The 24,809-nt window shown below is 42.3% G+C and overlaps 1 protein-coding gene across 6 annotated transcripts in view; it reads right to left on the minus strand.

The window, feature by feature from the left end:
• Positions 1-24,809, minus strand: part of ECT2 (epithelial cell transforming 2) — a 79,318-nt gene that overhangs the window by 42,854 nt on the left and 11,655 nt on the right. For 4 of the 6 annotated variants that reach the window (XM_069975178.1, XM_069975176.1, XM_069975174.1 and 1 more), the window contains exons 2-18: positions 23,944-24,033; positions 22,493-22,636; positions 19,509-19,588; positions 19,332-19,424; positions 16,332-16,514; positions 15,929-16,018; positions 14,252-14,359; positions 13,779-13,852; positions 12,866-12,996; positions 10,293-10,408; positions 10,106-10,168; positions 8,290-8,512; positions 7,795-7,928; positions 7,587-7,706; positions 7,410-7,478; positions 5,559-5,669; positions 4,433-4,529 (exon numbers count right to left, since the gene is read on the minus strand). In XM_069975178.1, coding sequence (XP_069831279.1) covers positions 4,433-4,529; positions 5,559-5,669; positions 7,410-7,478; positions 7,587-7,706; positions 7,795-7,928; positions 8,290-8,512; positions 10,106-10,168; positions 10,293-10,408; positions 12,866-12,996; positions 13,779-13,852; positions 14,252-14,359; positions 15,929-16,018; positions 16,332-16,514; positions 19,332-19,424; positions 19,509-19,588; positions 22,493-22,619 — 1,819 coding nt within the window. In that variant the 5' untranslated portion in view covers positions 22,620-22,636; positions 23,944-24,033. The remainder of the gene's footprint in view (positions 1-4,432; positions 4,530-5,558; positions 5,670-7,409; positions 7,479-7,586; positions 7,707-7,794; positions 7,929-8,289; positions 8,513-10,105; positions 10,169-10,292; positions 10,409-12,865; positions 12,997-13,778; positions 13,853-14,251; positions 14,360-15,928; positions 16,019-16,331; positions 16,515-19,331; positions 19,425-19,508; positions 19,589-22,492; positions 22,637-23,943; positions 24,034-24,809) is intronic. The other 2 variants (XM_069975179.1, XM_069975177.1) reach the window with 1 other exon arrangement.

A 24,809-nucleotide genomic window follows, 5' to 3' on the forward strand; every position in this document is an offset into this window, starting at 1 on the left:
TGAGCTGTACAACAAAACCGACCAACCACCACAGAAGTGGCGTCACCAGTAACATCTTAGTACGCAACCAGTCGAGTACCACGCAGGTAGGGCTGGGCGATATTGGCTTAAATCAATATCGCGGTTTATCGCACATGTAGCTGCGATAACGATAATTGAACGATAACTATGACACGCCACTTTGTAAGCCACACCCTCTTTGCAAGCCACACCCACTTGTATGTGCCAAATTGGGGATATTTTCTTTCTAAGGATACAAACACACGGCATATATGCTGCGTATTTACTGCCGCAAATACGCAGCAGATTAGATCTAAATAACTGAACACAGCATCAAATCTGCTGCATATCGTAGCAGTAAATACGCTGCGTATACGGTGTGGGTGTTTGTACCCTAAAAAGTATTAAAAAAAACCAGTAACTTACTGAGCAGCAACTCAAGGCTGTGTATTTAGTCTATTGTGACTATTATTTGTCATTATTAGGGGTCTTAGCAGAGTTATACAGCTACATACACACAGGAAGGGACAAGTCTCTATATATACACACAGGAGGAAGGGAGACTGCCCCCCTTCCTCATGTGTGTGTATATACAGAGACTTGTCTCCCTTCCTTCCAGCCAGTTACATGTGGTGACTAGGAACTGAAGGGATAGCTAGAGCTAGATGAACTGAGACAACTCTGCTATTCCAGGGACATCCAGTGTTACATGTGGTGACTAGGAACTGAGACAGCTCTGCTATTCCATTGACAGCCAGTGTTACATGTGTCCATGAACTGAGACAACTCGGCTATTCCAGGGAAAGCCAGTGTTACATGTGTTGACTAGGAACTGAGACAGCTCTGCTATTCCAGGGACAGCCAGTGTTACATGTGTCCATGAACTGAGACAACTCGGCTATTCCAGGGACATCCAGTGTTACATGTGGTGACTAGGAACTGAGACAGCTCTGCTATTCCAGGGAAAGCCAGAGCCTGAGTGTAGATGAAGAAACCGCTCTCTCCTTTCGCCTCTGGTGTCAGTGATAAGAGACAGAGCACGTCAGGGAAACTAAACAAGAAAGCGGCTCCTCCGTGCACTAACATGCTGCTACACAGACACTGTCCCTTTCCCTGGACACAATGAGAGGATCTACAACCCGGCAGAGTGTGCCTCCTGAAGACCGGTGCCGGCTAGGAGTGACGGGGGAGGGCTGTGTGGACGGCAGCACAGTAGTAAGTTTACCTCCTGAAGGCTGCTGCTCCTCAGTCACACGGATGGGGGATAGAAGGCGGGCCCCAAGCAATTTCCCTGTTTGATAGGACGGGTCCGGCAGTGACAGGAGGGGGATGGGGCAGCGCTGTCACCCGAGCAGCAGTCCGGTCCTCAGCCTGCAGACCTCTGCTCTGTGCCTCGTTCACTGCCCGGGGAGTGCAGGACACTAGACACTCCGAGGCTGCACTCGGCCGCGGGGCTCCACCGGCTCAGTGTCCGCATCTTGGGGCCCGGGAGGGAGATAAGCCAGACCCCTGGGCTATAGTGTCAGTGCTCAGTGATCCCCCTCCTGTCTCGGGCCTCGGATAAGACTCCTCTCATTCGATCAGCTGCAGCCACATCCTGCCTGGCTCTGACACGCCGACATCCCTGCATCTGCACATACAGCGCACAAAACTGTGAAATACCGCAGATACCGTCCTGGCAGAGTTGAGGTCGGTTAACCGACGCCATGGACGGTATCGGTATTTTCACGGTATACCGCCCAGCCCTACACGCAGGTCCTCATTTCTGGACTCACCGCTAGTTTCTGTAGCAGATTGGCCATCTGTGGACCAACCTCCAATCACATCAAACCAGACCAGACGCGGGTCCATTTCAAGCCGATAGAACAGCACTCACTGGACTTATCTGTAAGCTTACAGATAGAAGCGTAGGAACGGACACCTGAAGTTGGGAGGACATTTGTATCTCCATGCTGCTAATGTATCAGCAGTGTTGCTGCTGCTGTCTAATGCTAAGTTTACACGAGGCGATTATTAGCCCGACCGTACGATTAACGATTTCGAAGTAACAATTTTTTTTTTTATAACGATCAGCGTTTAGATGGAACGATACATCGTACATAAAATTCGTTTTGCGAACATTTTGCGATCGCTTAAGCCTATCTCACACATAATCAGTAAAATCAGTGAAGGACTGTTTACACGGAATGATCGGCGATTTTTTTTTGCGAAGGACGATTTAAGAACATGTTAAAAGATCAAAATGAACGATTTATCGATCGTTCGCCGCGTTTACACATACGATTATCGTTCGAATTCGATCGTTATCGCGAAAATTCGCCCGATAATCGTTCCGTGTAAACGTAGCATAAGGGTCCATTTACACAGAAAGATTATCTGACAGATTATCTGCCAAAGATTTGAAGCCAAAGCCAGGAACAGACTATAAACAGATCAGGTCATAAAGGAAAGCCTGAGATTTCTCCTCTTTTCACATCCATTCCTGGCTTTGGCTTCAAATCTCTGGCAGATAATCTGTCAAATAATCTTCCTGTGTAAATGGACCCTAAGACACTGTGGGGGAGGCAGTCTGCTGGGGTGATATGTGCATAGTGTGAATGGAGAGGAGCTTTGTATGCCCTCAAACAAAAACATAGAAAAACACTTGGTCCATCTAGTCTGCCCTTTTAGTTTTTCCCTTCTTATTTTAGGATAGATATATGTTTGTCCCGGGCATGTTTACATTTTGTTATTGTTAATGGTATCGGGACCCAGCCAAATCGCATGTTATTTAGCATCATGATGACCCATAGTGCTGGCAATGTGGCTCTGTGGATGGATCACATCTACACATCTTCTAGTCCTGCCGATGTGCTTGTCCTTTTGGGACACGATGCAGAGAGTTATTGTGGGTTTACACTGAACAATTTATCTGGCAGATTTGTGAAGCAAGGAACAGACTATAAACTGAACAGAATGAGAAAAGAATAAGATTTCTCCTCTTTTCAAATCCATTCCTAGATTTGGCTTGAATTATGTGTCAGATAAATCTTTGTGTAAACACACCATTATTCGCCAGGTTGTGTATCTAAATATGGAAAGCACGCCTGTTCTGTTTCTTCTTCATCACTGTGTGATCTCCATGACCTGCCAACCTTTGCTAGGTTTTCTGGTAAAGGCTGCAAGAGCTTGTATCCCTTTAAAGGAGATGTCCGGCAATTTTTTTTATTGAAGAATTGTATTGCTCCCCTAAAGTTATACAAATCATCAATATACACTTATTAGGGGAAATGCTTTAAAGTGCTTTTTCCCTGCACTTACTACTGCATCAAGGCTTCACTTCCTGGAGAACATGGAGATGTCACGACCAGACTCCCAGAGCTGAGCGGGCTGTGGCTGCTGGAGAGGATGATGGCAGGGGGACACTGAGGGACACAGGGCACTGGAGGGACACTGAGCATCCCTCTTCCATCATCCTCTCCAGCAGCCACAGCCCGCACAGCTCTGGGAGTCGGGTCGTGACATCACCATGATATACAGGAAGTGAAGCCGTGATGCAGTAGTAAGTGCAGGGAAAAAAAGCACTTTAAAGCATTTCCCCTAATAAGTGTATATTGATGATTTGTTTAACTTTCGGGGGTTAATACAATACTTTAATAAAAATTTTCACTGGACTTCTCCTTTAATGATTCTGCAGACAAATTCTCAAAAACTCGACTTGCCTGGATGGATTTTAAAATTCACCAGAATATGTTGCTCTGTTGAGTGATACAGACCCAGGGTGAGCTGGCGGTCCCGTCATCATGGGGGCCTCACAGGAGAGACAGACACAAGATAACCTGTAAACACTGGATTTCAAGAGCTCGGTTAGCTTCTGATTGCTACCCCTGCCGGATCCCTAGCACCTTTGTTTTTTGCTCTCTCTCTCTCGTGAGTGGATTCAGTGCAGCCTCCTAGTTCGCTTCCAAGGATTACATATGTGTGTAAATCTGTCGGATGACATTTTATTTTTCCTGATTACATGTTACCTACAAAGCTTATTTGTTATGGGAGGACTGTGGGCGTGTTCCCATGCCACCTCCAAGTTTCATAAAAATACAATAAATAAAAGAATAGACATAAGGGGAGGCTTAGTATCGCTAATGCAGCATGCAGAAGGGTTAGCAGTATAGAACAGAGAAGGGACCAGGGTTTCTGAGGTCCTGCAGTTCTTGACACTGCTGCCACTGGTTGCAGCAGAGAATCCTTGTCACCCCTTACCGCTGCCAGTCAATTAAGAGTTAAAAGAAAGGTATATTTTCTTTTAAAAGTTATATTACAATGTCACATAAAAGTTGTTGTAAAAAAAAAAAAAATAATAATAATAATATTTAATAATAATAATAATAATAATAATAATATCTCCCTTTAATTAATTACCTAATTAGTTGGTAATCTTGATATAACAACTTACCATTAAGGAGAAGAGCAACGCTAGGCAATCTCTGAACTGGACGGATCATCAGTTCAACTAATGTCTGCCTCCCGCATTCTGGCTTTGCTTGATTAATCTGCAAATGAAGGAAATGACATTACAGACTTCCAAAACGGACATAGCGTTTGTCTTCTGCGAGTCTGGTTATGGTTTTGGATTTTACCAGCCATGTGATGATCCCAAAATGCAATTACCCAAATAAACTAGGTAAAAGGATGTAAAAAAAAAAAAATACATTAATGTATAGCTTTATAGAAAACTGTAACAGAAACTAACTGTATGCATTTTGGCCCTTTAAAGGGATTGCTCAAGCCTACCTGTAGTGTGTGGGCTTTTAACCCCCTAGGCCACCAAAACATGTGTAATGGGGCCACTAGGGGTGTGTGGAGCAAGTTCACGTGTCCTTCCCAGTGGCTCTCTGTTACATGTAATCATAGAAACACACTATTGCAGCTCACTGATTCTCCTGGGAACTTTAGACGGTGCACAGGACTGCTGTTCGGCAAACAGCCATTCAGGATACATGGAAAGATGAATGTCCAGCTCCAGACTTAGTTCCCTTGCAAGGGAACTAAGTCTGGAGCTGGACATTCCTCTTTCTCTGTTACATGTAACAGACACCTTAAGGTCAATACTGACCATGCCAAAATAGATTACCAGCACTAATATAACGGACAAGAGGCATTCTCTATGTTTAGAGAAATCAAAGTTTTACCATCACAGACAGGGATTCTTTACTGTAAGAGCAGTGAGTCTATGGAACTCTATGATACATAGCGCTGAGATTAATGATTTATTGAACATGATGATGAGGGACCTGGATGCCTTTTTGGTTATGGTTGAAATTTCTAGAGGAAATATGATGTTGATTTAGGATTTATTCCAACTGCCATATAATTGCCATCACAATGAGTCTCTCCCTCTGCTGGATTAATATTGTAATATTATAAAATAATCTTGAAAAATAAGTTTATTTTTCAAGCTTCAATGTAACTTTGTTAAACAGTATTGGCTCTAAACTGAATTTTCAGTCCATTTTGCAACATGTTTTTGTACATTTCTTCACACATAGCACAAAATAGGAGCATTTAAGTCTGATGCATACCTTGAGAAAGGCGTGGAACCTTGGCTTCAACCTCTCACACTTTATAATAGTTTCTTTACTCATTTCAAAGAAGTTTACAAATGGCGGATATATTTTCACCAAATCCTTTGACTGAAAAGTGAAACAGTTAACAGTTAAAACCCTTTGACTGAAACATAACAGTTAATTTATCATAGAAAATCCCTACTGTTACCACTAAAGATATCTATGCACCTTGGGGACATTTATCAGGGCGGGTGTACTCGGACACCTTGTCCCCATTTACCCAGCTGGATTTACCAAGAAGGAACACACCTGTTTGTAAAGCCGACAGGACCGGACCTGTGTCTGGCACAAGTTTGGGCAGAAATCTACACCACCAGAGCAGGGGAAGATTTCTGCATCATGTATGCTTATTTCCACCTCTTCCCCTCCTTGTCATGCCCAGGGGCACATTATGATAAACACGAAACTTAGCAGAACCTTCCACCAGGCATAAGGTGAATGGGGGAGTCCTGACTTACCAGGAGAATGATATGGTGTGCTAGATTTTTTGCCACCATATCCTTCTCTTAATCATCATCATGTATCATTGGAGAGTCAGTGTTATCAAACCTGATGGCAGGTTACGCCAACTTCAGTTTTAGGAGGGATATGCCAGTGCCAGAGCTGTCTTGTGGAGGCTTGTCATTACCAATAGGGGAAAAAACGCCACCTTAATTATGGCATTTCAGGGCCATAACTTAAATATACTGCATATAATATGCGCCATATTGAATGTTAACTAATTAAAGAAAAATTATATATTTCAAATACATTAAAGGTAAAAAAGAAAAAAAAAATATCAAAAGAATCAGTGAAATGCTAGTCACATCCCTAGGTCAAGACGACACACAGTACTTTCTGTCCATGCTTTTCCAAGCTCTAGATCTTCTGAGGCCTGAAACATTCTCTTTTTCCTCCCAACCCTAATCACTGCTTGGAGCAAACTGCCAATCAAGCATAATCAGGTATGGGAGGGGTAGTAATACAGTATTCCAGCACATCAGAAGCTTGAGAACTCCAGTGACCATGTCAGAGGCTAATAAAAGCATTTTTCTACATTATGGAATGTAAGGTGCCATGTGTCTCCTTGACTTAACAGCTATCCAAGGGACCTTTTACACTGCCCTGTTTGCTTTCAGTGCCCCTACAAGACAATTCTCCAAGTTGCACAAATAATTGCTGTATCGTTCATGCAGCCATTAAAGTGGAACTTCAGCAAATATTTTTCTCTTTCAGATCAACTGTAGTCAGAAAATTATATAATTTGAAATTTACTTCTAATAATCTCAAGTCTTCCACTACTTATCAGCTGCTGCAAGTCCTGCAGGAAGAAGCATTTTTCCCACTCTGACAATGTGCTGCTGCCGCCAACTCTGTCCATGACAGGAACTGTCCAGAGCAGGAAAGGTTTTCTATGGGGATTTGCTATTGCTCTGCACAGTTCCTGTCCTGAACAGAGGTGGCAGCAGAGAGTGCTTTGTAAGACTGGGAAAAATACACTACTTCCTGCAGGACATACAGCAGCTGATAAGTACAGAAAGACCAGATTTTTTTTTTTTATCAAAGTAAATAAATCTATATAAAACTTGCTGAAACCAGTTGCCCTCACTTCACCTTTTAAGACAGATGTGCAGTCGCTAACTATGATTTTATTAATCATACCACACAAAAGACCAAATCAGCTGAGGTACAAGGATCAATAAGCATTCCTAAGAACTCGAGAATTGACCTGTGTGAAAGATCCTTTACAGTGTCAGCAGTTTGGAACATGAATTGCATCTGACATTCATTTAAAACACTTGTAAATCATTCACATGAACCACTTACGTAACAAAGAATTATATCTCCAATACTTTTGGTTTCTGCCCAGTCTATCATCAATTTTTCTATATCATCCTAAAAATAAAAAATAAAAATACGGGAGTTTAATAATAATAAGTTTGAAAGACTTTTCAAGTTTTAAAACACTGATGTCTGTACCAAGTTACTCTTTTCTACACGTACCTTTATCTTTGTGTGAACGTCTAAAATATCTGGAATGCTTCCAAAAATGGTCTTGATTTCTTCTGGAGCAAGAATCGGTCCTCCTACCTGTCCCTCTTTTTCTAGGGGAACCTGAAAAAGCTATTCAGCAAAAGGAAAAAGGTAACACACATTGCTGGCTGACTGTAAGACACAAGGTACATCACTCACATATGTAGTATGACATTACCTGTACTATTGTGGTCAAAATGTCAACATAGTTGCTCTCTGTTTGATACAGCTCCATCGCCACCTGCCATCTTGCTGACTGCTTTTGTGGTGCAGGTGTGGAGATCTTAGGTTTAGAAGAAATTTTGGGGGTATCTGGTAAAGTGAAATGTAATACACTAGTTTATTCAATGGCTCTATGAATAAGCTGAGCTGAAGTGTGTAAAACACACCAGCCACACCACATTTCTTATGGGCATTTTAGTGATGCATACAGTAGTGATTCCAGGCGTAGAGTTGCGTACAGCACTGCGTACCTCCAACTATGAATAATTGTGTACAATTACTTTTCTAAATTACATTGGACTTTATCAATTTGGTACCAGCTGGTCATAGTTCTATTTTTTTTTGGAAAGTTTGCAAGATAAGTAGAAATTAAGTATTAAGTATTTCAACTTTGCTGCTTTATATAAAAATGCATCCCTTTGTAGGCTAGGTCTAAAAACAACTCACTGACCTGAAATAGACTTTCCAGACTCCGGTGTGTTTGAGATGTCAAGCAATGATCCCATAGACAAGGAATGTTCTGCTGAAGGCCTTTTTCGAGGCGGAAATGGTGACATGTCAGTTTCTCTTGTTATCTGTGCTAGGGTGTCTTTTAATCTGCGTTTCTTGCGGTTACTACTTGGAGTATTCAATGAAAGCAATGACACTGATTTTTTGAGTGCTGGGCTATCATGCTGCAGAGAAAGCAGAAACATACTTAATGATATGTGCCAAGGTACTGCATGATACTATTGCATTAATCAAAACAGTGAAATCTATTGAAGGTATTTCACATAATGAAAACAAACCATGGGAATGGAGTGGTAGTTGAGCATTGCTGCACCAGAAAAACTGAGAAATACGCCAGAGACAGCACTGTACTAGGCTCTCTTCTCTAGAGTCTAAATGAAACAGCAGCATGTACATGCTTAATCACCCTCCAGTTAGGCCTGGAGAATATGGGACCTCCCATTCTTGTGAACGTGGGTTCCAGTTAACATATAAGGTTGTGCAACTTGGGAAATACTTAACTGGATTTTCCACATTTTTTTTTAAAATTATTATTATAAACTGTACATAAAAGGTCTTCAAATATATTCAGTATTCTGCTGGTTTGGCTCACCTTTAAGATAAAGCTGATGTCAAACAGTTAATGCTGTACATCCCAGGTATATGTCAAGATACTTTTTTTCACAAATGCAAATACTATGAATTTAGAAAAAAAAAAAACTGCACCTCCCATATGTAACATTGGAGATAATCTTTATTAACTGTACATAGAACGCAGTATTGCAAAAATCAATATGAAGACCACAAAAAAAAAAGTGTGTACTTTCCATGCTCAGTGCACAAGTGTGCAAATCACTCACTGGGCAGGACCTATAAAGCAGGATAGGCAGACATAGAGGCCATAAGAATAATGGAGCGTCAATGAGAGCATAATAAAAAAAATCCTTCACACCCTGAGGGCCAATCAGCCTGTCTATTTACTTTAAAGTGGTTATCCTGAATAAGAAAAAGCACAGCTGCTTTCTTGAAAAAAACAGCACAGGTATTTCAATTCAGCTAGGGGGAGGGGGTGCGGGAAAATAAATTCAGTAGCGCCGCTACTGGGTCCTGTTGACAGTTGTGGGTGTATTGCGGCTCTTCTAGCTGCAATGTCACAAACCCGGCTAAGCAATTGCCCGCTCAGCCAGTGACTGGAAAGGGACACCACCCCGCTCAGCCAGGCAATGACGCTGCAGCTGGAAGAGCCTCGTAGGAGACGTACGCGGTTTTCAGTCCAAGATTAAATCTTTTGGCGGTGCACAGGATCTGGGAGCGGTGCAACAGAGGCACGGGGACTAGTGAGTTTACTTGATTTTCTCTCTCTCTTACACCCCTCTGCCTGACTGACATTTTTCAGTTTCATGGTACTTATTTAATTTCAATGAAACACAGCTGCAAAACCTGCCCCAAAGTGGTGTCTTTTTCTGGAAGAATGTGGCCATGTTTTTTTAAGCACGTGTAACTCCTTACATAGCCTGAGTTTAGTCACCTATTAACTACGTTTAGGCAACTTTCCACATATACACAAAATTTTGCATGTTGGAGTCCATTGTGCAACAGACTGTCCAACTACAGCGAGCTCTGTAACAGGATAAAAATGGAGCCTTTAAACACAGATGTGAATTAGACACAAGCACAACCACCCCACAGAGTCTGGGTTGAAAAAGTATATAAAGAACATTTAGGGCTTTGTCAAAATAAATAATAATAATAAAAAAAAAAAGCACAAGGTAAATTACCTTTTCAAAGAGGTATATAGTTTCTCCAGCTCTGGCATCCATCTGTATACTTCCCCAAAACCACTGAAGAGACAAGAACAGAAATCAACAAACCAGCAGCTCACAGCTCTGGGTAGCTTTGTTCTGCCAAAACTTTTTTTTATTGAGCTCTGTAGCTCTGGTCATTGGGCAAACATATCTTACTCACCTCTTGCTTTACAACATACAGTTTTTTTGGCGGCTCGAAGGGCAATTCTTTTACAGAATTTTCTTCAACAACTAGATGAGTGCACTTTTCATCTCCAACTGGTAAAAACTGACCACCTGAAAAAAAAGCAAAAATATTTATATCAGTCAATGGAAACCATATCAACTATATCTGAAGAGTACTTCTGTCATTAACCCCTTAACGACCACGGACGTACATTTTACGCCCTCACTCCCTGCACGCAGGAGGATGTAAATGTACGCCCTGGCGCGGTCCCGGGCTATGGAGCGGGCTATCTGCAGCCAGGCCCTCACCCTCAATGGCGGGCCGCCACGATCGCGCGGCTACCCGCCATTAACCCCTTAAACGCCACAATCTCGCTGCAACCACGTTTAAGTATAGGTGACCGGAGCATCTCCGGTCACTTAGCGATCGGGAGCCCCCACAGAGTGTCTGCGGGGGTCCCGATCGCATTTCCTGACTGCCGAAGGTCCTCTCCTTAACTCCATGCAGTCTTCTGTTCGGTGTTCTGATTCAGATAACACTGATCCCTGCAATGCTATGGCATAGCAGGGATCAGTGTATGTAATCCAATGTATGTACCGTATTTTTCGCTTTATAGGACGCACCTTTTGATAAGACGCACCCCTGATTTTAGGGGAGAAAAATAGAAAAAAAAATATTTTGCTCATTGTCACAGTTTGGAGATAGCATATAGTGCCCACATAGTAGCCAATCCCCCATAAAGTGCCCCACATAGTAGCCAGTGCCCCCCATAGTAGCCAGTGCCCCCCATAGTAGCCAATCCCCCCATAGTAGCCAGTGCTCCTCATAGTAGCCAATCCCCTCATAGTAGCCAATCCCCCCATAGTAGCCAGTGCCCCTCATAGTAGCCAGTGCCCCTCATAGTAGCCAATCCCCCCATAGTAGCCAGTGACCCCCATAGTAGCCAGTGACCCCCATAGTAGCCAGTGACCCCCATAGTAGCCAGTGACCCCCATAGTAGCCAGTGACCCCCATAGTACCCTGTGCCCCCCATAGCAGCCATTTCCCCCCCTAAAACAACAAACCAGTAACTCACCTGTCCGGCGGCCCCAGCAGCTCCTGTCTCCCGTCGGCCGCGCGCACTTCCGACATCCTCCGGGCACAGGCAGCGGGGTACAGAGACGCTGCCTGTGCCGGAAGTGTCCTGCAACCTCTATCATGAATGATAGAGGCTGCAGAACACATCCAGGACACAGGCAGTCTCTGTACCCCGCTGCCTGTGCCCGGAGGATGTCGGAAGTGCGCGCGGCCGACGGGAGACAGGAGCTGCTGGGGCCGCCGGACAGGTGAGTTCCGGGACCACCTCCGCCCGCTCGCTCAGCTGACAGCCGATCAGGAGCCCAGGAAAGTGCTGCTCATTGCACTTTCCCGGGCTTCTGATCAGCTCAGCTGAGCGGCGATGGAGGGGCAGGCTGGGCGGGCGGAGGGGATCGCTCAGAGCAGGGGGCGGGCGGGACGGCTTCCATGCGGTGCTCTGCACTGCTTGGGAGCAGTCTTCGCTTTATAAGACGCACTTAGATTTTCCTCCCACTTTGGGAGGAAAAAAAGTGCGTCTTATAAAGCGAAAAATACGGTAAGTGATAGTTCCCTAAGGGAAAGGAAACTATAAAAGTGAAATTAAGTTAATAAATAAAAGTTTTACAAAGTGCCCCATAACCCTTCCCCCAATAAAAGTGTAAGTTACCCCCTCTTCCCATTTCATACAAAAAACACATAAGTAATAAAGTTAATTAACATATTATATACCGTAGCGTGCGTAATCGTCCGATCTATTAAAATAAAACAATAACTTTCCCCGTATAAAACAATACTTTTCTCTGCGTGAACAAAAAGCGTTAAAACGCAGAGATTGCTTTTTTTAATGACCTTTTATGTATATAAAAAAAATTAATAAAAAGCGATCAATACGTTTGATCTAGAAAAAATTTACAAATAAAAAATAGAGATCATGACACAAAAAAAGGACACCCCATACAACTCCGTAGGTGAAAAAATAAGTGCACTATGGGAGTTACAATAGGACCATTTTAAATATGCCTATTTGAAAAAAAAAAAAATGATTTACTGCTAATAAATAGTAAAATGTTAGAAAACCTAGTAAACCTGCATAACGCCGTGTTCAGACCGACCTACAGAATAAAAGGAAAAATGCCAGTTTTACCGTAAAGTGCATTACGTAAACATTTAAAAAAAAAAAAAAAAAAAAAAAAAAAAGTCTTCAAGCATGGCTTAATCCAGAAAAAAAAAATTAACACGTCTTCATTTCAGCTGTGAAGAGAAGACTCTATCTGTAGGTTTTACAGGTCAAGTATCTGCAACATTGCTGCACAGAAATTTGTGAACAAGATATAAATACAACTGTAGAGAAGTGTGCCTTGAAAGTTGTTACATAAGCTGGAGGGGACTCTAAAGAATCAAAAAACTAGATTTCATTAGTTCAATATGATTTTAAAAAATTTGACTTTGTTTATTTTTCAATCAAATACAGAATATAAACTATATTTATATTATATATTTATTCTCTGTACCTTGCATTACTGTCATTTCTTCCATGCTCACCCGGTCTTCTTCAGAAAAACCAAGAAAACTTAATACGCAGTCCTGAAATGGTGAGACTTTAAATTCACTCTTGAACTCCTCATCAGTTGCACTGAACTCTCTATAGGAATACAAGTAATAATCATTAGCAATTTGTGGAGTCACAAGACGATATACTAATGCAAAAGGCAGTAAAATCCCATTGTATGCAAAAAAGGACAACCAACTTGGACTGGATTATTGAAAAAAAAAAAAAAGCCAGCCATTTTAATTGTTTAAATGCTGCAGCCAGTTTAGACAGAAGCATTTAAATGTTAGAAATTATTATCTCTGGTGCAGTAGCCTAATCGGCTTTCCATGATGCAATTGCAGGAAGATGATCTGGTGTAACGAACAAGGAGAAATTGCCAATTCCAAAAGTTCAGTATTATGTCCATAAAGTAATATATGCCAAATATTCAGTACACACAGTGCCTCCAAGGCTGGAGAACATAATCAAGGTTTTAAATGTAACCATCCTGAAAGGCGGCGGCACCATGTAAGTTTGATGGCCAATGAAATAAGTGGATCACCAGCCCAGGCCTCACTTCTGAAGCCTTTCTTCACTAGTGTTTGACCTATAAAGCAGGGGTGGGGGGGGCCTTCAGCCCCCCAGCTATTGCAAATCTACAATTTCCATCATGCACTTAAAAGCAAAGCTAAAGCTGAATGTAGCCTCATGAGGTGTATATAGACACCAAAATGAGCCCCAGTTTCTGGCTTTGAAATTAATAAATCTAAAAATGTATAGCCCAAACCACTGCCTAATAAAAAAACACACCCAGTTTGCGCTCCACTTTTCAAACTCACAAACGTGGAAAAAAAGGTCACATTTTGGAGCAAATACATCTGACAGATACTCACAGTTCATTCCTTCTTTCCCATGCCTTTAATATCCAGTCAGCCTTCATGATTGGAGTTCCAAGACTGACAGCAACCTAAAGAAAAACAAAAACTTGTTCGTTCTGTATGTCACACTTTGAAGTCATGGTAGATTGCAGTGATATAATACAGGTTATAGTCACTTATGCAATCACATAAGGATTCAAATGTACCATGCAGCGTGCTACTAGGAAGCCTTTATTTACAATATTAGACTGGGTGTAAGAAAACAGTGTTTAAATCAAATAAAATACAGTGTAAGCACATCTAGATTGCAAGGAAACTCCAAAATAGACATATGGCTTTTTACAAAAAGATAACCTAAATAGACATCTTAGTAATGATATATCATCTGTCATCTATATACCAAAAATTACAAGACACACAGAAGAAACATTTCTGGCAAAATATCATCATTTATATATCTTATAAGGAAGTAGAAATGTGAAGCACACCCGAAATTTATCTCCATGAGTAGAATTAGCAACAAGATGTGTCACTTTCGAGCTGAAGTCTTTTCGGATGGTTCCTCCCATATGGTGGACTAATGTCACCAGCTTTACCTAAAACAAAAAAATACTGATTATAACAAATTTACAATACATCATGTTATACCAAATGGACCTTAATTAAAGGTCCCATAGTGACATTTAGGAGGACACAAAATATCAGGGACCTATTAGTCCATGGAAGATTAGCAAAAGATAACACCTATAAAGAAGGATCTTGGCTTACCTCTAACTCAGCCCATGGTAACTTTAAGTGTGGACACTGTAATTATTGCAGGTCGCTACAGAATGGCAGTCAAGTTAAGCTGGGAGGTCATACACATAGAGTAACTGATTTTTTGACGTGTAAGAGCCAATTTGTGGTTTATGCCCTGATCTGTAGTTGTGGGAGATATTACATAGGCAAGACTATCCGCCCGATGTGGAAGAGATTTTCCGAACACGTTAGATCATTACGCACAGGTAAGGGTAGCCCACGCATGATAAAGCACATGCAACAAACACACAATGGGGACCCGTCACAATTACAGTTTGTGGGATTGTGTTCAGTACCGGCCCCTAGGGGTGGAGGGGATAGGAGGTTAATGCTCTTGAAAAAAGAAACTGAATATATCATTAAATATGAAGCGCTAGGCAGTCTGGGATTAAATACCCGTAGCGATATAAATATCATGTAGCAAAAGAGATAATGTAGTCCTTATGTCTACTTAGTGTATATAGTATGTGTTTTTAATTATATGTACATTGAATGTTCATTGTTCACTTTATTGCACGTAAAGTTTTCCTTGTCTGAGCACATAAAAGGAAGTGACGTCATGGTCACGTAAGGGTTCGTCAAAGCGGCACACGCCGCGAAACTGCGGTCACCCATTCCTGTCTCCCCCGCTACCCCTGCATACCAAAATAAATTGGATGGTCTGAATAGCAACTAACGGTGAGTGCCCTGCGTTTCCTTTATCTATTACCTGTTACACGTGTGAATTCTGGCAGGAGCACCGCCGGCATATGGTCCTAGCTAACCCCAAGTGTGATCAGTGGAAGTGGAGCCTAGGTAGTGCCATCTAGCTTTGTTTCTCAGCTATAGTTAATTAAAGAACACCAGCCAGGACACCTTATCGCACTCTGCCTGGGTAGGGTGCACTTACCCTGCTTGCTCCTGCCTACTCCGGTCCCCGTCGTGCAGACACAGGTTTGGGCATGTGATGTGGCAGACCCACTCAGCCATTTAGTGGCAAATGAGTGATACTGTTACAAATACTGAAAAGCTGAGCAGGCCTGCCATGTCATGTCCCCAACCCTAACAAAAAAAATTGCCTCACAATGGGGGACCAGCGCAGTGTACTACAGTTGGCAGCATGTTTATTTTCATTCATCCCCATCATAGGATCATTTAACCCAGCTACTATAATGAAACGACTCTAAAGTCTTTATGGATTTTGCCAGTGCGCTTCTTCAGGTTATTTTAGTAACAAGTCGTATACCTCATTAAATACCAATGCTGGAACATGTTACAAAAGTAATAAGAAAAGATTGTCAGGACAGGTCAGGGGAGGCCACATGTCGCCCAAGCTTATTGTGGTACAGTTAATAGTATAATTATGCCATGTAGATGATTCCTCTTACCAGCTCATCCTTTTTTCTGAAGCCAGTGAAGCACAGGACTAGATTCAACATGCTTGCACAGTACAGAGGCCGGGAAGTGAAAGGTAGAGGCTAAAAAAAAAAAAAAAAAAAAAAAAAAAATCTATTGTAGTTTATACCAAAGGCTTGGAATATTTCACTTTAACTAATGTTAGGAGTAGTTTATAGTTTATCAGCTTTATATATCTAACCCACTAAAGTAGCCTTTAGCTGCTAGCCAGACAGAGAATATACACTGCTCTAATAATTCCTACAGCCCACAGGTGAAATCACAATAAAAAGATAAGACATTGCAAAGGAGAAAAACTAAAACGGCAAAAGGATTAACAACAAGACTTGATCTCCAGCATGGCTTAGTAAATAGCTCTACATAAAATAACCGTACCTCTCCTTTCTGTGCACAATATAAGATGATCGGCGGGCCCAGCACTCTGCAGTCAGCCTTATACAGGTAGCGAAAGGACGGGTGCTGAAAATCTGATATAACAAACACGTTCTCAAACTCTGGCGCATCCGCCTCAGCATACTCCTCCACCGACTCTGTTGTGACGCAGGGATGCTTGATTTCCTGTTTTTTTTGTCCATGAGAGATGACTTTAAAAATCCTCCAAATATAGCATATAAAAATCAATATGGCCAACCTTGTGCAAAGGAAAAATGGAACAGTTCCAGCTAATATTTCTGGTATGTTCCACTTGCACCACTTTTGATAACAGTCCCCCAGTTCAAGGAATAGTTTAAGGGTGCCTTCACACCTACCGGATCCACAGCGGATTCGAAGCAAGAACCGCTGCGGATCCGGTATCAATTCACCCCTATGATAGCACAAATTTACAGCGGGATTGATGGTGCCCGCAGCCCCGCCGTCGCATCCCCCCATCAGCCCACCCCCAGCCCGCCGTCGCATCCCCCTTTCCTGGCGGCGGCACATCCCCAACTCCCCCCATCCCGGCCACATCCCCCCATCAGCCCATCTCCTGCCCGCCGCCGCGAGCACACATTACTTGCTCGGCGGCGCGGCTGTAGAGAGGCTGCCGGCTCCGGTCCCGCTCAGATCAGCTGAGCGGGACCCTCACTGCAGCCGCGCCGCCGAGCAAGTAATGTATGCTGGCGGCGGCGGGCCGGAGATGGGCTGATGGGGTGGGATGTGGTCGGGATGGGGGGGGGGGGGGGGGGGATGCGACGGCGGGGCTGCGGGCCATCAGGGAGTTAAAGCACATATTCACAGCGGGATGTTAATCCCCCTGCGAATATGTGCTATCATAGGGGTGAATTGATACCGGATCCGCAGCGGTTCTCGCTTCGAATCCGCAGAAGTGAGATCCGCTGTGGATCCGGTAGGTGTGAAGGCACCCTAAAAAGGTATTCTAACTTAAAGGAACGCTGTCACCTCCAACCCACCCTTCTCAAAACCTATATTAAAGTCATCTGTAAGTAGGATAAAGGATGCAGATTCTAAATCTATAATTTGTGTCTTCCTACTCCTTTGTATCTCCTCGTTGTAAGCTTGCAAACTGGGCATGTTGGGACATAGAAAGGACTACTTAGCTCAAGAATATAATGGAGAGAACAACTTAGACTCCTTTTTTTGTGGACTTATAGCAAAGGAATGCAAGTTAATAGAAATAAAAGATTGCAGATATAGAATCAGAGTTGTATACTCTATTGATGTATAATCTTCTGATAAGTTTAGCGGGCGTTTTGGAGGTGACGGAGTCCCTTTAAATGAACCTATACCCTATAAAAGGATAGGGGACAAGTGTGACATTACAGGGTGTTTGACTTGTGGCCCTCCCTTTAAAGTCAAATGATCATGTCTAAGTCAAAGATATAGTAAAATAAATTCTAGACTCTAAATCCATGAATGGGCCTTTTCCCTCCAAAAATGTTTTTTTTTTTTTTTTTTTTTAAGAGTATTTGTCTTTCAGCAGTGTCTGGAACATTACAACTTAGAGGATGGGATCATATATCCATTACAGTTTAATCTTAGCAATCCTTCTTACATCATTTCCCCTGTTTCCGTGCAAGCATATGATGTTTTAGTGCAGATTAAAGAAAGCAACATTATTGTGCTGACAGTTATGACCTTTCATTTTCCTAAAATTGCCTGTATTCAGTAATCCCCTGTAGGCAACAAAACTAGAACAGGCCACAAAAGATGGACGGTGTCATTCAATCCGAACACAAAACAATTGTTGTCTAATTTGCCTATAACGCATGAATGGTCAAATTGTGCTGGCTTGTCTGTTCAATAGCCTGGCTGAAATAGCTGCCACACAAACAAAATAATGCAAGCAAAAAATTCCAGACCCCCAACGTGATCTGTATGGAGTATAAGGGCTTACTGGGGTCACTATCAGAAGCCAGTATGAGGGGGGTCTGGATTGGCACATAATGAGTAATACCTGAAAGGCCAAGGGTGGTTTAGCAATAGTGTTCTACAATATTTAATAATAATATCTTTATGTATCAAATCTAATATTTACATTTTACATTTGCTTCTTGTAGACCTTTCCTTACATCTCCCTAGACACATTTAATAACAGCAAAGGTAACTTCAGAAGCGTATAAGACATGGGCATGAGTCTTGTACTTCATGTGCTCAAAGGACTAATATCTTGCATTGCAAATCAATATCCTCCATGTAATCTCATTAGAGCTGTGCCACATACAAACTGGACTTGTGGCCCATAGAAACCAATCTGAGCTTAGCGCTCATCTTTCATCAGCTTTTAAAAAATAAAAGTTGTGACCAGATGCTATTGGCCAGAGATGTAAATGAGGTTCTTAGACCAAATGCAACAGAATGTGAACAGGCCCCAGTGTTACATATAATAAAAAATAATATAATTGCCTTGGGTGACATCAGAGCCTATTGCCTTTCTTAAGGCCCCGAGTGAAGCACCACCTCTGGACTCTACACAGTGATGTCCCTGCTTTTGGCAACAAGTCCAGTTTTATTAAAATGTGGCCAAATGGCTGCACGACATTGCTGGTTTTACTGGCAAAATCATATGGCCACTAGCCATCACAAATGAGTGGGATTCAGGTGGCATGCAGCAGCTGCAATGTTTGAATATGTCCTAATATCCAATATACATGTTAAAAATAAAAATATTGTTAAAAAAATAAAAATAAATGAGAAAGAAAACCAATCAACCATTTTTAGGGTGGAAAAAAAACAATTCCTTCACCATGTGTAAGAACCAAGACCTGAATTAACCCAATCAATGGAGAAACCCAAAAGTAAAATCTTGCCCCTGGTGTTAAAGATTGGAATAATAAAGCACACGTAGACCTATAGAAATATGGAGTTAGTGGTGCACTTTAAGAGCCAGTTGTGAGGTGCTGCATGCAGTCAGCTGGCATGAAGAAATGACCATACCATATTCACTATACTTTTTATAAATGATTCTCTGGATTTTTCATGACAATTGTCCCTTATCTTTATAACTGGAACTTCCATTAGCTTAACTGTCTGTGGAAAGGAAGGTTCAGAGATTATTACAAAACACATTATATATCAATTTTCTAGGGAAAAAAAATAAGAAACATAACGTACCTCAAGAGCTTTTAATACAGCTTCATTTCTTCCTGCATCCTGAACTAGAACAACTCTGGTCTCTACCTGTGGCATGTCTTCTGCAAGGATTAAGAGGCCAGGTAAGTAAAATACAAGTATTGCCCAGTCTACCCGTGGGCCTAATGACCTAAACAGACAGCCAAGTGATATGTGAGGGTTACATAGCAACTTGGTTGTACAGCACACCCAGCAAATAGCACATAATATAGCATGATCTGAGAATAGCCATCACAACTTTTACAGTTGAGATTTGACAGTAAGATATCCACCCCTCCCACACACGTCACTGGAGGGGAACCCACACTTCCAATGTATGCTGGCACTGGACCTTAGGCCCCAACCAGTACATAGAAGTGAAACACTGTAATAATGCATATGCAGGGTCTGTCTCACCAAACACCCGTGTTTCGCTTATTATTTGTCCAGAATAACTCGTTGCTCCCCCCTCTTCCATTCATTAGTATGCCTATGTCCAATGTTTTAATAAGACTCTTAATTTTATGTATTAGTTATCAAATATAGTAAATAACTGACATTAGTTTGTATTTCTCAAGCGTAGTTCTATAGGTTGTATGTGGAAAAAAAATATATATAGAAAAGTCACAGAAGTCGCAAAAAAGTCTACTGGCCAAGTGTCATCAAATTTGGAAAATGTGGACAGTTCTTGGCAGTCATGTTATGTTGCAACATGCCCACATTGACATTAGCACCATGAAGACCTAGCCTTAACCTCTTAATGATGCATGACGAGTATACTCGTCATGCGCCGTTAAGGGTAAACAGGGAGGGCTCCAGACATGAGCCCTCTCTGCAGCAGTGTATCTGGTCTGCTGCAGATCAGAGTAAAAGAACACTGATCTGATGGATCAGTGCTCTATTATATACACAGCATTGATCCCAATAAGAGATCAGTGCTGTGTATATAGAAGTCCCCCAGGGGACTTAATATGTGTGAGAAAAAAAAATAAAGTGTTTTTATTAAAAAAGAAAAACCCTGCCCTAATAAAAGGTTTAAAATCACCCCCCTTTCTAATTTTATACATAAAAATAAATAAAAAATTTAAAAAAGTGAACATATTTGGTCCTGAACTATTAAATTATCGCATTCCTGATCTTGCACGGTAAATGGCGTACGCGTAAAAACCCCCCAATAGGGATGCACGGAAATATCGATACTACTATCAATATTTCGGGCAAAAAAACGGTTCGGTACCAGGATTCCCTGGTATTCGATACTTTATATTAAGCTGTGCAATAGGGCAGCTTAACATAGAGTATAGTTAAGAGAACATAACGGGTGGCTAGCTGACTGCCTGTTAGTGTGCCGTCCCCCGCCTCCGCAGCGCCTCCTCAGCCTGCCCCTCGCTAACAGCAGCGCGAACTTCAAATAATGGTAGCAGGTGTAGAGCTGTTAACTCGCCTCTCAGTTCAGTGGCTTCTGCTCCATGCTGTCATGTTTTGTCCTCCTCCCCCTGCCGCGCTGTCACTCCCGGACCCCGCACACTATACCAACCCCTCCCCTGGCCCGCCGGACCCCGCACACGGGCAGCAACAGTCCCGGCCCGCCGGACCCCGCACACGGGCAGCAACAGTCCCGGCCCGCCGGACCCCGCACAGCTAAAATTGGAGGTTTCTGCCCACTATAATCTAACATCAATATGTAAGAAAGATTTTTATTTTATTATTTTTTCCCTTTATATCACGCTGCAGCTTTACACTATTGTGCCTGGTACTACACAGCAGCATTGGCCAGATATCCATCCATACTGGTACTACACAGCAGCATCATTCATACATCCTGGTACTACACAGCAGCATCATCCATCCATCCATACTGGTACTACACAGCAGCATCATCCATCCATACATACATACATACTGGTACTACACAGCAGCAGCCTCCATCCATCCATACTGGTACTACACAGCAGCAGCATCCATCCATAATTGTACTACACAGCAGCACCATCCATCCATACATACTGGTACTACACAGCAGCAGCATCCATAAATACATCAATCCATACTGGTACTACACAGCAGCATCCATACATCCATAATGGTACTACATAACAGCATCATTCATCCATACATGTACTACACAGCAGCATCATTCATACATACATCCATAACGGTACTACATAACAGTATCAGCCATACATACATCCATACTGGTACTACACAGCAGCATCATCCATACCGGTACTACACAGCAGCACTTTTGTCGTAATCGCATACGTAATTGCACCTTCCGGATCAAATTACCATAGGGCAAAAAGCTTAAACATGAAAGCCTTCAAAATAATAAGAATTTTTTTTTTATTTCACTGCACAAGTTTTTTTCTGGTTTCACAGCATATTTTATGCAAGCGCTATGGCCTTTTAAACATGGAGGAAAAAATGAAAGTGCAAAAATATAAACTGGCTCCAACATCAAAGGGTTAAAGTGACCCTCCCATTATGAAAAACTAATCTGTAAAAACAAGCCGTGAGAAGCAAGGAATTTTGCGCTTCATTCCCCAGCTTGCCTCCTTTTCCACCCCAATGCATGAAACAAGCTTCATAGGCTTACAAATAAGCTCTTACAGAATGAAGAAGATCACAGTGAGGCTGCGAGCGAAAAACATAACTATTAGAAAAAAAAATTGAAAAGGCTTTTCTATAGGCAGATTCTTAAACCTTCAAGTTCTTTGTGTACACTTTGTGGTTCGTAAAGCTAGCCCTGCACATCCATGGTTAAAGTGTGAATCTGGTCAACATTGTGAGACCACTAGCTTCAAATGTCAGAGCTTCTATTAGCAGTCTCTGAGCCGACAGGTCGGCACTCGCTTCCCCATGAAAATCATGTCGTGTAATACAGACTTAACTTTCTAGAACAGACTTCAGTTGTAAACATATGTATTCACACTTATTCTATTTATTTTAACATAAAACACATAAGTAAATGTGTTACTGCACTTTACCATCAACGTCTGCTGTGCCTGCAAATAAATTTTCTTTCGACGTCTCTGCGAGTTTGGTATCGAAAACAGAAGAGTCTGCAAGCAGACTCCTGCCACCGGCAGGCACCAAGACACTGTAGTCAGCCATGATAGTGTATCAGCAGCCTATTAAATAAAAGAGCAGAGGACAGGGCAACCCAAGATAATCCTGTATATACACTATATAAATACACAACACATCTTACCAGGTATAAATAAAAACAACAACAAAAAAAAATGGCTATTTGGTATTCTGGAGTATGAACATACAAACCATGCCCATCACAGGGAGCTCTTAAACCAAGTTACAATTTTGAAAAACTGTGAGCTCTTCTTGCAAAACGCTCTTCATCAAAGTTACTCCTAAACCAAGGTGTGTGTGCGTAATATATATATGTACACAAACACACACCTTGGTTTAAAGCGTAACTGTCATTTCAGGGTCATTTTTCTGAAAACATTAAATATCTATAGTACAAGCAATTTTAAGAAACTCTGTAATAGGTTTTATGTACTAAAAGAGTTTCCTTATGTACTGAAAAAGCAATCTCCCAGCCCTCACATCAAAAGAAGCAGGAGTTCTGTGTCAATTATGTGGCTATGGAGAGGGGAGAGGCTTTTAGGAGTGACTGAGCACGGAGCAGTCCTGCACAGCACAACACCCTGCAATCTTCTCTCAGTAAGTTCATAGATAAGCACTGACCTTTCTGACCCCAGAATCCTGCGGTTTAGGTGCCCAGACAGTCTACAAACAGCTGACCTTCATGTCACCTCTTCCTGCTCCCTCATCTCCCTCAGCCCCTCCACCCTTCATAGGCTTACAATGGAGAGAGCAGAGCCCGTCTTCACTGGCTTCTCTGTAATGAAGACACATGTCTTCTTGCCTGATAATGCACAGATAAGAAGTCGGGGGGGAGGCTGGGAGATTGCTTCTTGAGTACAGAAAGAGGCTTTTTTGGCTGATGAAACCTATTACAGAGTTTCTTAAAATCGCTTATACTACTGATTTCTGCAATAAAAAAAAAAAAACATGACAGCTACGCTTTAAGCGTAAATTTATATATATACACATAAATAACTCTCTCTATATTTTTTTTAATCTTTTTTTATTCTGCTGTGGCATGTGCTAAAAAGAAAAATCCAGTACTTATATCTCCTGCTCCCCTGCTGCTACAATTATCACAGAGCTCCTGTATCTTGCACAATGTTCCACAATTCCACATCGCAAACCCCCAACCTCGGAAGTACTGTGCAACAGGTCTGAAGTTCCGGATCATGGCGGCAGCGGAGGATAGAGGAAGGTAATTACAGTATATTTCTTCTTTTTAGCATCTGCCTTAGCACAATGACATAAAAAGAAACAATGCCCAGAATATAATCTTAAATTATGCAAAAAAACAGTTTAAGAAAGTAACTCAAAAGAAAACACTTACTCAGAAGATGGCTTTCAGGTTCTGTCTGTGATGCAACAATCCTCTAATCCAACCTTAGTGTTCTATGTGGCGCATGTTCTACAATGATTCCTAATTAAAAAAGAATTACAATGTTAATATTCTATACACAGCAATAAGCCCATGTTCCCATGAGAAATTATGATAAACGCAGGTAAGAAATCTTCATGCTCAGCATCCTGTGCCCTAGAGGAACATAACAGCAGGTTAGAGTCTTCTCATTCTCACTCCAGCATGCCTTAGGGTGGTATTACAATGGCTGCTAGATCGTTGCTTGTTTACTGGGCCTATTACACAGCCCGATAATCGCTTAACAAGAGCTGCAAGGACATCGTTACCGATGTCCTTGCAGCCCTTGCTAAACTGGCATACATTACCCATCCACGTTCCAGGGCTGCTCCTGCCGTCCGCTTCTCCCGGGGTCCCGTGCGCGCTCTAGCTTCACAGCGGCCTGTCAGCTGGTAGGCTGCTCAGCCAATCATAGGCCGGGACCGCCGCGGCCTGTGATTGGCTGAGCGGCCTATCAGCTGACAGGCCTCTGTGAAGCTAGAGCGCGCATGGGACCCCGGGAGAAGCGGACGGCAGGAGCAGCCCTGGAACGTGGATGGGTAATGTATATCGTTAGTGGCCGGCCACGCAGCGGTGCGGGGTCGGCGCCCGACGAAAATAGGGTCTAACCTATATCAACGATCAGCCGATGATCGTTGTCATCGGCTGATCGTTGCATTTATTACACAGAGCGATAATGGGCCCAATTCGGCCGATTATCGTTCCGTGTAATAGTACCCTTAGACAGGGTTCACATCTGCATCTATTATTCTCTTAAGGCCCTATTCCACCAACAGATC

Source organism: Dendropsophus ebraccatus, chromosome 6 (assembly GCF_027789765.1).
Source record: "Dendropsophus ebraccatus isolate aDenEbr1 chromosome 6, aDenEbr1.pat, whole genome shotgun sequence".
In the NCBI taxonomy this organism is placed as follows: domain Eukaryota; kingdom Metazoa; phylum Chordata; class Amphibia; order Anura; family Hylidae; genus Dendropsophus; species Dendropsophus ebraccatus.